We start from the raw sequence: 12284 nt of genomic DNA, 5'->3' as shown, positions 1-12284 counted from the left end.
TTATCGCTTTTTTTTCTTATTTGTGATTAATATATTTTTATTTCTCTCTCTTTTTTTGTGATTGATTTTATTTTTTTGGTTCCTTTTTCTCATTTAATGCATAATTAAAATATATAAAATTATATTTTAAAAAATGTATTAAAACATACAAATTTCATTTAAAATGTAGAAAACAATAAGACCAAATTAAAATCCATAATCAGCAGGCCCTCCGAGTCCATTTTCAGAATCAACTTTCACTTGTTCTATCCATGTGTGCTGCATCTTTCTGTTACACCAATCATGAAAAGCCAAGAAACAGAGTGAGCACAAAAAACACCTTGCAAAAGATTCCCTAATCAATCACAGAAAATGTCATCCATCATTGTGAAAACTTACCGTTTCTTTGAAGCATTCATATTATCCTGATTATCATTTATATTCTTGTTCAAATCTTCACTTCTTAGTCTTCCATGTACAGATACCGAAGTCTCTGGAGTACTCAATGCTGCTGCTCCATTTGATCCACCCCACTCGAGGATCAATAAATCCTTATCATATGAAGACAGTATCTTCTGCAGTATCAAGTCCTGAGCTTCCGATGGGGATGTCGGCCACAAATGAATCCGAAGCTGCTTAGTTTGCTCCATCCCCTGTGTGGCTGTGTTAGTTCGTTGATAAGTGCATTGTATTGCCAGGTCACAACACACTCCATTTCAAAGATTATCTGGCTTCAGAGCAATACTAGATTCATATAAGTACAGACTTCTTTAATATTGGATTTGATTCAGAAACTTGACTCTTTGTTGTAGCAATATGGCAAGTCAGGAACTAGCAAACCACTGATGAATAAACAAGTAGAAACACGAGGCTCCATAATAACTACGAATTTGTTCTAACAGTATTTCAAGTCATGCCAGCATGATTGAGTAAACATATTAATATAAAGAGAATGTTGGTACCATTAGCTAATTTGCATAGAGCTTGTTTTAATGTCACATCCACCATTTCTTTTCATCAACAAATATTCTCTATCTTTGCAGGCTTTCAGGAGTTCTTTCTGTCCAACACCGTACTTGTCTTTACTCAGAGCAGCTGGATGGCTTTTGCTCTCATCGTACGGATTCAGCTCATCCCCTAGTCTTTGTCCGTCGGCATATGACTGGAATGCCTCCGCGAATTCATTCACTGTGATGAACAGGTAAGGCTCATCCTTGCGTGCCCAATACCGCTTCTGATCTTTTTTGGATGTCACCTGTGTGATGAAATTTTAACCTCTCATTAGAACAAATGCAACAAAATATCTTTGAAGGGTTGTTATCTTTATCATTTTCCTGCTTACCTCTTGCAACAAATCGGCAACTCCTTTCCTCTTGGGGCATTTGAAACCCATGGATTCAAAGAAACCGACCACATTTTCTCTGGGACCATGATATACCATCTGGCCATCGGACAAGAGGACAATATCATCGAACAGATAGTAGGTCTCGGGAGCTGGCTGCAAGAGGGAAAATAAAAGCAGTTCCCTTCATAATGTGTACATACTGTCGAAGCATATTGACAATCTGGTAAGTTGTGGAACTGTCCAATCCAATATGTAGGATGATGATTTCTCTCTGATTTAATCTATCAGATTGTTAGCACTCTGTCATATCCAGTATTTTTTCTATTGCCACACTATATTTCCTACAAACTTATACTTCTTTGATCGACTGATGAATAGATTTTGTGAGCGCATCACAATTCTTCTTGGATGAAAATAAAAATATCTCGTAGATTTATATGAAACTATTTCTCTAAGCAGGGTTGTGGTGCCTATACTTCAGGTTACGAAGATGCTGGGGACTTCACTGTGCGGAAAATTATCAAATATATCATATTTTGGCTATTACTCCGCGTCTCAAATCAATTTCAGAACATTACAATTACCTTGAGAAGTTATTAACATCAAGGGTTTCAAGCAACGTCGTCACCACGATGTCAGTGACGCCGAATTTACCAACTGGATATGACTTCAGCGTTTTACGCCAACTGTGAGCATGCGAAGCCAACTCGTTCTTCCTTCACGCCGAGACTCGGAGGCTGCTTCGCTTTAAATTTCCCAATTTTCGAACTCAAAACAGTCTTTAAACCTTCAGAAGCATCTACCCTGGAAGCAATCTCGATTTCTGAATCTGTTTCCTTGATATTCTAGCACAGAAACATTCCACTGTATTTATACTTATAAAACACTAAAAACGTTTGAACAGGTATCTTGTGAGACGGTCTGCCAAAACGTTTTTGAAAAAAAACTTGTCCAAACAGCGTTACATTTCGAGCCATACTACGATTTAGTAGATAATTCCTAGGGCATTCTAACACTATATACTGTTTTTCAAATCTATAAATACAAAACCGAACTTGCATTATATTCCTCGATATTATTCGGGGGATGGCGGAAACATGACCAACAAAGCCTCACTTAGGCGGAAAAAGAAATACGGAAGGAATACATCTAACTCATCCGGAAGTCGCAAGAACAAATTTTGAGCATAACATCTGCCTGTAGTATGAGTTTGAGTACGCAGATCTTCAGGTTTAACTTGCCATTTGTACATTTACTTCAGGAGTTCGAAATCCTAACGGCCTTCAACAACTGTCAAAGTGACACCATTTGAAGAACTTTTGGTTGCAAACCTATCGGTTGATTCTGTTCCTGCAGTGCTTCCATTCACAGTAAAAGCCGGGTGATTAGGACGAGGGAGCTCTACAATTTCATTACTAAGCATCGATAGAACAGTAGAAATGTTGGGCCTGTCTTTTGCTGTTTCTTGAACACATAAAAGACCTACTTGTGTGTATCTCAAAATCTCCTTCCTCACTCGTGGATCGGGACATTCAGGGTGCATGAAACTTGACATATCTTCTTCATTCCACAATTTCCATGCCTACAAACATATACACAATGATCAAGAGGATGGACTTTGACTCTAAAAGATCAAAATTCAATGAAATAAATGTCAGCAAAATTTACGAATAACAAAATGTTTGAATCAAGCTCATAAAGGTAAAGCTGTACAATATGTGTATCGTATATGTAAAACAAAACCAAACCAAACCGAGGGCTGTAGCAAGTACAATATGTGTATCGCAGGATACAACGGTCAGACCCGCAGTGATGTAGCACAAATCACTACGCTGCGAAAGGTCTCAAGGGTATGTGAAATATCTCTTCCGAGTAAAAAAATTGCAAAAGATAACATAGACTATAGCTAGGCGATTTTTTGGCTTGATGGTTGCACACAAATCAAACCTTTTCTAGTTCAAATCGGGCCCATGATTTGGGCCCCTGCGCCGACGTGTGCGAGAAAGAGCATCTTGATCAATCATTCTTACAATTTCATAAAGTGTATCACAATATAAGCTCATCTATACCACTTTATTTTTCCGATGTGGGACAAACTCACCTTCCCAAATTTTCATTCACTCACATAGAAAGCCCATAAGCCACACAAACCAATATATATTATATATATAATCCAACAAAAAATGAGTAAACGTGTTTCTTTTCCTTGGAACAGTCCCAAAATCTATGAATAGCTTACATATGATATTAGGCTGAGTTCTTGTTCTTCATGATAAAAGCTGCTATTCTTACTTCCACTCACGATCTCTAATAACAGGACCCCAAAGCTGTACACATCTGTTTTCTCTGAGAATCGTCCTCGCAATGCATATTCAGGTGCCATGTAGCCGCTGCAGAAGACGAATCCCGTTTAAGTAATGCAATCAGGTTGGAATTTTGCGACATAAATAATTTACCTACACCTAAATTGAAGTATAAGTTCTCACAATGTTCCGATAACCCTTGTTGTATTTTCTTGATCTTCTTTGCCTCCAAAAATTCTCGCGGTGCCAAAATCTGATATTTTTGGGTTCAGGTCTTCATCCAGCAAGATGTTACTAGCCTTCAGATCTCTATGAATAATTCTTAACCTCGAGTCTCTGTGAAGGTAAAGAAGGCCGCGACAAATCCCCTCAATAATGATAACTCGTTGTTTCCAATCAAGAAATGCTTGTTTTTGCGAATCTGAGACAAGTTATCCAAAGATCACGAGAACTTAAAAGCAGAGAAATACATGTGTTCCAAGGAAAAGCGCTAACTTTACCGTTGTCTACTTACCAAAGATATAACCATCCAAGCTTCCATTTGGCATATATTCATAAACGAGCATTTTTTCTTCAGATTCTACACAGCAGCCGAGAATTCTGACAAGATTTCTGTGTTGGAGCTTAGATATCACCTCAACCTCAGTCACAAACTCCTCAAGTCCTTGATTGGAGGATCTCACAAGCCTTTTAACTGCGATTTCTTGTCCATTTGACAATTTGCCCTTTACAGTAGCAAAATGAATCAGTCTTGAGTACATAAAAAATTACTTGTAAATCTGATACTTGAAACGTTAGAAGTCTATACTTTGTAAACCGGACCAAAGCCGCCCTGGCCAAGCATATTGGCAGAGTCAAATTGATATGTCGCATTTGAGAGTGCCCCTAATGTAAATAGTGGCAGTTCTTCAATTCTAACTCCCTCAAGTACGCATTCATTTGAATACCTTGGATCTGTCACCCCTCTGATCTGTTTACTTCCTGCCATAAAACCAAAAACAAAAGGCAAAGGATACAAGTGCAAATAAAATTTGTCAGTGGCATATTACTGTTTGAACTTTAAACAAAAAAAATTATGGTGAAAAGACAACATGATTTATATTATTTGGCCACAAAAGTCTAGTAAACTTTTTTTATTTAGATTACACCCATCACCTCTTGAACGAAAATGTGTTGAGATAAATAAGATTAAAATTTTTCTTTACTTAATAACAATATATTATAAATATATAAAAAAACATAATCTTATTTGTTTTCTAGCATTTCAAGTATGGAATAATGGAGCCATTACCTGTATATGTTAACCTCCACCATAATAATGTGCATACAGAAAATGCTATGAAGCCCAAAACTGCTACGGTAGAGATAATTGCCTTCAGATTTTTCTTGTGACCTGCTCACAGTATCAACAGTTGGGTTCAAGGAACAAATATATGAACTCCAGACGAACATATTTTCGAGCAGGTCAATGGTATATTCTTAAACATGAAGATATAAATATGACTTAAAACTGGGAACCCAAGGAAAACGAAAAGAAAAAAAAAATTTGGAAAGTAGGCAAGTGATGTACCAAGTTCTGTAGATGCCAAGCGGATGTATAGATTCGTACCACCACTGGAGAACTTTTGCACATCAATAAAGCTTCCAATCCACCACAAACACCCAATGCCAACATCAAAAGCATAACCAGAGCATGAACAATTATTCAAGCACTGGTTTCTACAGTCCGCTTCGGAAGTCGAAAACCAACTGAAATTATCAGGCAATTTCATTGTCTTCATCGTCAGAAACCCGTCTTCCTTTCCCATATAGCCAACAGAACTGTTCTTCTCGCACCGAAGGAGAGATTTTCTTCTGCAGCCGCTGGTCCAATTTGCCGCATTCCATTCCTCTCTGCTTTTTGGCTCAAACCCCGGCAAACAGAAGCATATAGGAGTAGACCGAGATTCACAGATTCCAAAAGGCCCGCACTTACCATAGACATCACATTCGTTGCCTGTGGATGACCATATTACCGCCCAATCTTGGTAACCATTAGCCCAAAATTTTTGTATTAAAACCCCTGAGGTGTTCAAAACAACATATGACAAAATAGACACATTTGTGTACGTGATGGTGAGATATGCAGCTAAAGGATTATCGTTGACAAGATGGAATCCATTTTGATAATAGGTATCTGCCCCAGGTATCCCAATAAAGATTTGACCATTCCATGGACCACTGCGCCAGTAAGGATACTTACCATTCCAGACAAATAATTGAGGAATCGGTAGAGGCTCGATAGTAGATGTGAATCTCCCCGGAGCTGGATCAGAAGGACTTGTCCAAGATGTCAAAATATTCTTCTCATTTGTACTTAAATCGGTAGAGAATTTCATCTTCGGTATCCAAGAATCTGAAGCATGTTCAAAACTCTCCCACAAAATCTCACCATTCAAACCATCTTGTAACACCAGATTCCCTGTATCCAAGAGCTGAGCACTCGAATTCACAGCAGAACCAGAAACATTAGATGACCACACTATCTCCTTTTTCCCATTCAAGATCACAAGATTTCCATCTCCTGAAATCTGCAATGAACCGTTCAGATCATTCAAAGGCTTCTTTCTGTTAGCTACCCATATCACTGTCATCTCTGGGATAGTATTATACATTATACCAACATATTTGTAACTACTGTTCACCGGGCTAAAGAATCCCAGTTTGAAAAATTGCCCACTTGAAACTAACATTTCTGAATCTCGAAGGGATTGATTGGCCCATAACATGTCTGTAGCTGTGCCGATTCTAGAGAAAAAACATGCAAATATAACCCAAGAAACTTGGAACATGGATAGTTTCTTCATTTTACTGCCGGAAACTATGTAATATCTTGTTTTGCTTCAGAAGTTATTCTACGATATTATGCAAGAGAATTGTTAGGTTCAATCATCAATTCCTGAAAAATTTATAAGTTCAAGCTGATGTGATACCTTTTTATCTGTTCAATCGTCTTATTATAGAAACTGTCAAGAATCATTAAATTGCTTGTTGACATACCAGCTACTAGTTTGCATTATTTAGAATTCAGTGTGGAATCATTATAGTCAAAAAACAACAACCATCACAAGTGTTGCTGTCGAAGGCCCCGAACTTAATATACGAAGAGACCATACCGATTTAGATGAAAAATCATGCATGACATGGACATGATGTCAAATAAAATACCATTTGGATTGAAAGCTTGAAATGAGCAAAATGACCTATAGCTCATCCAAGATCACAAGTTTGGGACCTAGGGTTCAAGATCCAATTGCTCCTCAATTAAAGTCCAACTCTGCTACAATAGTCCACATAAATATCTTCTCATAAAATTTGTCACGCTGCAAGCTTTTTGGACCGGATCAAACAAGATTAAATCAGCATAGTCTAACGACATGACTGTCGATTTGCTAATGTTCTTGTTTTATTACCAAACATGTGGTACATAAATTATAACCGGTAAGAAACCTGCATTTCTTGCTATAAGAAAAATGAGATGGTCTGTTGCCATAATTATTCAAACTATTGTTTTTCCAACTCCTTGATCTTGATATTGAAGTCAATAATCTCATATTAATAAACTTCTTTTAGCTGGTCAAAACATGAAACGCCCATTTTAAATATTAATATCCACAAAGTTGACTTTCTTTTTCCCGTATCAGGATATTCATGGGCTGTCTTAAAAAATTGTAAGATGATGTATGCGTGAGGGTAGGGGACCCTTTCTTTCTAAGAAAGGAGGACTCCAGGGCAGCTTCTGGTTCCATCGTTCTGTGGAAGCTTGAAGGACCCTTCCACCTGATGAATAATTATCCAAATTTTATCGATCATTTTCCAGAACAAGTTCGCGATCTCATTTCACTCTGTTCCATCAAACCATCAATCATTTAATCATGCCTTCTTTCCTGTCATGATTTGCAGCAAGAATTTGTATTTACGATATTTTCTGTCATCATTTTCGACAAGAATTCGTATTAATCGAATATGCATCCAAACAACAAAAGAAACTTCACGATAGAAGAACACAAATGCAAAGAGCCGAATTTTGTGTTTTTTGGAACCAAGAAATGTAACAAGAACCAAGAAAAAAAGCCGAAACCTGTTGGATTTAATCGTAACTAACAGATAAACAAACAAACGAAGACGTGGCCTCTACAAATGAATTAACTAAAAAAACACATTTTGTTCTTCCACCAAATTACCTACTCATGAATTCGGCATACGAAAACAAAAAATCTGGAGCTTAGGATTTTGTCGCGCCTAAACCATCCCGACCCGCGTAGCCTGGAATTTACAACATCAATACCTTCAAAAGCCTAGCTCCGATCCACCTCTTCCCTTACTTTACACTGTTACTTCTTACACACTTCTATGGCTCCAGCCTCACTCATAATCCCCCCCAATCTCCCACCTTTTGTAGAAGAACCTTGATAAATAAACAAGACACACATTTACAAGTAACAATAACAATTTACTAAGCTTATTTTCGTCTCAACGCTTTTTCTCATTTCAATCCCTCTTCATTTTTTACTACTTAATTAATCCTTCGAGTTTTCAAAATTTTCCTGAACTGGTCCCTACCGTTATCTTGACGTTAATCTTAACATTGACCCACATCATATACCTGTCACATGATGTTTTTGTTCCAATTATTTCTTGGTCTTTTCATTTCTTTATCCAAAATTTTGAATTTTAATGATTATATCGTTCTTAATATAAAAAAAATATTTTAAAAAAACATTGAGTAAAAATAAATCAAAAATTGTCACACACACATATATATATTTAAAATTTAAAATAAAACAAAAAATTTAACACTAATGCAAATAATACTTACATACTGATTAAAAAATTATTATAAATATTTGCAATATAATTTTTATTCAAAATTATAAATAAAACTTATTAAACTCTAAAAAATAATTATCTATAAAAAAAATGTTAACTGGACAATTATACAAAACGTGGATATAAAAGTTAGTAAGATAATATGATTTTAGAGAATTATAAGTTTTTTTAGATTTTTTATTTTATGGTTTAGTTCTGAATGTCTCCTCTAATTATGGCGGAGCCGATGCTGTAAAAGCCAGGCGCCATTTTTGTCAGCTCCAAGACACTCACAAATGGCGAATCCAGGTGGAGCAGACGATACTCCTTCAACCAAGCCTTCGATCGTTCACGTCATCTTCGATATGGACGGCCGTTTACTCGGTAATTATGTCTTCAAAACTAATAAATGCCGGAAAATGCCGGTTTCTCGGCTAAATTTTGTTTCTTTTTAATGTATTATGTTGTCAAGTTTTTTTAATTTGGAATCGTTAGTGGGTTGTTGTATCTGGCTTTGTTTGGTTTAATGAATGTTTATGTTCCATGTTTTTTAGGCCTTTTTGCTGTGGTCCGTTGAATTTAGTTAATTGTTGCGGAAAATTTCGGTGTTATGATATTTCTTTATTTTCAAATTTTTTTGCAAGTCAAATAATTTTGTATTTCTGCATTATCGTGCAGGCTGGTAGACTAAGAATTTTTGCAATCACTTTCCTTCCATCGTTTGATTTGGGAATTAGGGTTGTTGTACATGTGAGGAATAAAATGAAAATTAGTAATCCACTGACTGTCTTCACAAAGAAATGATTATGTGAGAGGCACATGATGTAAGTCAACGTTAAGATTAACGTCAAGATAACGGTAAGGACCAATTCAGGAAGATTTTTAAAACTTGAAGGATTAATTAAGCAGTCAAAAATGAAGAGGGACTGAAATGGGAAAAGTGATAAACAATGAGGATGAAAATGGATATTATCCCTTACTAAGCACACATTAACCACTCAGAAGAACGACAATTTACCACAAATCAATTTATTAAATAATTAATGAGAGAAGCGAGTTGACAAAAAAAATAACAAAAAAAATCTCCAAAATGCATTAGAAAATACCAACCACCACCAAAACTCGTAAAAATTATGAAGGAACATAAAAGTAAATTCATAAATCAAAGTCTTTTTTTTAAAAAAATAAATATTAATAAATCAAAGTCTTTTTTGTTGGGTGCAATAATTGTCCCTGCTTGGTAGAGCGACCGAACCATGGTGCTTGAGCTACTGTGCGGTTTAAAAGATTTGAGTTGCATCCATTACTACTAGCTATAGCTTTTGGTAAAGCGGTAAGCAATTTCCTTAAAACAGGTTCGTCCCCTCCTGTATGTGCTTCGAGGATCGTCTTGGACGTCTGTTTCCCAGGATACAACGGAACAACCAGCAGTGACTTAGCACGAGACACTACTACGGCGAAATGAAAACCTACCTTTACTTTATCACCGAGATTTAACGGAGGCCAAATGAAAAGCTAACAATATGAAATGCAAGAGAATACTTGAAAGAGAAAAGATTATCATGTGTTTGAAATGAGGAAATGAACCCACTATATATAAACCCCAAAATGCACACCAAGAGTCATGAAAGATTAATTAACTCAATTAATCTTACCCATTAACTCAAGAATATGAAGAACCAAAGGTCTTCAAGTAACTCAAGAACGTGGAAAGTCAAAAGACACTCCACAATAATGAGCCACAACCAACTCAAGAATGTGGAGAGCCAAAAGACACTCCCACATTCATGAGTCATAACTTTCATTCAAACTCTAAATTTTATTAAAATTTCCAACAAGTTGCACCATTACTACTAGCTATAGCTTTTGGTAAAGCGGTAAGCACTCGGTCCTATACTTTTTTATATAAGTATATGTGCTATTTAACACATCAAATGGAACTCTAACATAAATTGTTTTTTTTTAATATAAAGTTTGCATAGATAAATTTCAATATACCTTAGCAAAAGATCAAAATAAATCATATTAATATTTTCAATTTCCTAGGAATTTATGAACTTAACAAAAAATAAATAAATTGCATTAAAAATTTATTACCTAGTATTCTAGCATGAAAAAAAAAACTAAGAAATGAAAAAACATAATTCTTTTAACTATTTAAATTTTTCTATGATACATAATTTTATAAATTCTTTAAAATATTTTCAAAATTATTGTTTCCATAAAATTTACTATGTCGAGTACTTGTACATATCTTTCTTTTGCTATTATTTTACTGTTTGATAGTTTTTTTTATCGTTGCATTCTTGAAATTTAATTATAAAATATTTTTAAAAATTAATAAATAGATAAATTTCTATATACCTTAGCAAAACAATAAATAATTCCAATTCATATGAATTTATGTACGTAATAAGCTTTCTTATTACAAAGCCCATCATTAATGACAAAAGACAAAAAAATTAAAAGAACATAATTTTAAAATCATAATTCAAATGTCATTTTCATAGTGATATAGAATATAGATAGATGAATACTTAAATTTAAAATATTGAGCAAATAAAATAAAATTTAAATTTAAAAAAAAAAAGGAAACAACAAAAGAGAAGGATAAAACCTGAATTTAAATCATCAAAATCAAATCATTCAAAATAAATAAATAATTATAACCACATATTAAAATTAAAGAAACATCAAATTTGATGAGAATTATGAATATTTATTAAATTAAGCCATGAGAAATTTAATGTAATGAAAACCTAACAAATGGAATTACCTAAATAACCTTAGCAAATAAGTGAATTAAGGATTACCAAGACCATCATTAACGACGAAAAGAAAAAAAAACACGAGGACATAATTGTAAATTCATAATTCAAGTGTCATTTTTATATAGAAAATAAGAATATAGACATAGTCAAAGATATTTATTTATTAAAAATATGAAGGAAAAAAATTAGTGTAGAACCATTCATTCAACATCACTATCGTTCATAATCATGAATATTCAAGAATAATTCAATCTAAGAAATAACAAAATATAACAAACTACCATAAAAGTAGAAAAACATGAGTGAGAAAATCTATCCTGAAAATGAAATAGAAGATCTCTTGTGAGACAGTCTCACGAATTTTTATTTGTGAGACGGGTCAACCCTACCGATATTCACAATAAAAAGTAATACTCTTAGCATAAAAAGTAATACTTTTTCATGGATGACTTAAATAAGAGACCCGTCTCACAAAATACGACACGTGAGACCGTTTCACACAAGTTTTTGTCAAAATGAAAATCTTGGAGACCTCCTGCTTGCTATTGGCCACGTAATCTTGGCAAATATGCATAAATTTTTAGAACATGTTTTGTTGTTCCTTCTCCTTCTACATGGTCTACTACTTTTGCTTTTATGTGCTCTTTGCAAGCGCAGGAACACTTGAGTTCTGATCTTGTATTATAACAGTAGTCTTGGCAAGAAATGATTTCTTTCTCCGCAAGATGAAATTACTCTGTATAAATATGTTTACGGTTTTACAATAATCGTCTGTAAATACACCAACTAAAATCAAAAGATTGCAACACTAAAAATCTCTAAATATCAAAGAACTTAATATACAAAGAACTTTCAAGTCAAAGAATAAAAAAAGAGAGAGACAATATAAGTGCAAAAGAATTCTAACAATAAATGAATTAACAATAAAAATGATAATACATAGAAGAGGGATTGTTTATAACAATCCGAATGTTGCAACCAAGGATCACAACTTTTTGAAGTAACCATAGCCAAAGAACATGTCTATTCCTCTTTTGG

General features: G+C 34.6%; 2 protein-coding genes across 6 annotated transcripts; both read right to left on the bottom strand.

Moving 5' to 3' along the window:
- Window positions 1-186: 186 nt before the first annotated feature.
- Window positions 187-629, bottom strand: LOC142541351 (putative WRKY transcription factor 53). The gene is made up of 2 exons (XM_075647895.1): window positions 379-629; window positions 187-268 (listed from the first exon to the last, which is right to left on the bottom strand). Exons 1-2 carry the CDS (start codon window positions 627-629, stop codon window positions 187-189), a joined length of 333 nt encoding a protein of 110 aa, XP_075504010.1.
- A 229-nt stretch (window positions 630-858) lies between these two features.
- Window positions 859-8054, bottom strand: LOC142542605 (G-type lectin S-receptor-like serine/threonine-protein kinase At1g11330). Of its 5 annotated transcripts, XM_075649329.1 has the most exons (11): window positions 7851-8054; window positions 5198-7594; window positions 4919-5020; window positions 4436-4608; window positions 4142-4352; window positions 3811-4048; window positions 3564-3714; window positions 2272-2906; window positions 1909-2199; window positions 1322-1477; window positions 859-1234 (listed from the first exon to the last, which is right to left on the bottom strand). In XM_075649329.1, exons 2-8 carry the CDS (start codon window positions 6471-6473, stop codon window positions 2598-2600), a joined length of 2460 nt encoding a protein of 819 aa, XP_075505444.1. In that variant the 5' UTR covers window positions 6474-7594; window positions 7851-8054; the 3' UTR covers window positions 859-1234; window positions 1322-1477; window positions 1909-2199; window positions 2272-2597. The 5 variants fall into 5 exon arrangements, with proteins under 5 accessions (XP_075505444.1, XP_075505442.1, XP_075505443.1 ...); XM_075649327.1 differs by having other exon boundaries at window positions 1909-2906; XM_075649328.1 differs by having other exon boundaries at window positions 1909-2906; window positions 5198-7553.
- Window positions 8055-12284: the final 4230 nt, after the last annotated feature.

This window comes from Primulina tabacum, chromosome 4 (genome assembly GCF_025594145.1).
Source record: "Primulina tabacum isolate GXHZ01 chromosome 4, ASM2559414v2, whole genome shotgun sequence".
Classification (NCBI taxonomy): Eukaryota; Viridiplantae; Streptophyta; class Magnoliopsida; order Lamiales; family Gesneriaceae; genus Primulina; species Primulina tabacum.
The sequence above is the reverse complement of the archived record's forward strand: the minus strand, read 5'-3'. Positions and strand labels throughout refer to the sequence as shown.

What these genes read in the sequence shown, in the direction of transcription:
- LOC142541351 (XM_075647895.1), bottom strand. Translation starts at nt 629, where the DNA reads ATGGAGCAAACTAAGCAGCTTCGGATTCATTTGTGGCCGACATCCCCA. An exon ending in ATGAATGCTTCAAAGAAACG is followed by an intron (nt 269 to 378) that starts GTAAGTTTTCAC and finishes TTGGTGTAACAG; the next exon opens with AAAGATGCAGCACACATGGA.
- LOC142542605 (XM_075649327.1), bottom strand. Translation starts at nt 6,473, where the DNA reads ATGAAGAAACTATCCATGTTCCAAGTTTCTTGGGTTATATTTGCATGT. An exon ending in CTTGGATGGTTATATCTTTG is followed by an intron (nt 4,049 to 4,141) that starts GTAAGTAGACAA and finishes AACTTGTCTCAG; the next exon opens with ATTCGCAAAAACAAGCATTT. An exon ending in AACTCAGCCTAATATCATAT is followed by an intron (nt 2,907 to 3,563) that starts GTAAGCTATTCA and finishes ATATGTTTGTAG; the next exon opens with GCATGGAAATTGTGGAATGA.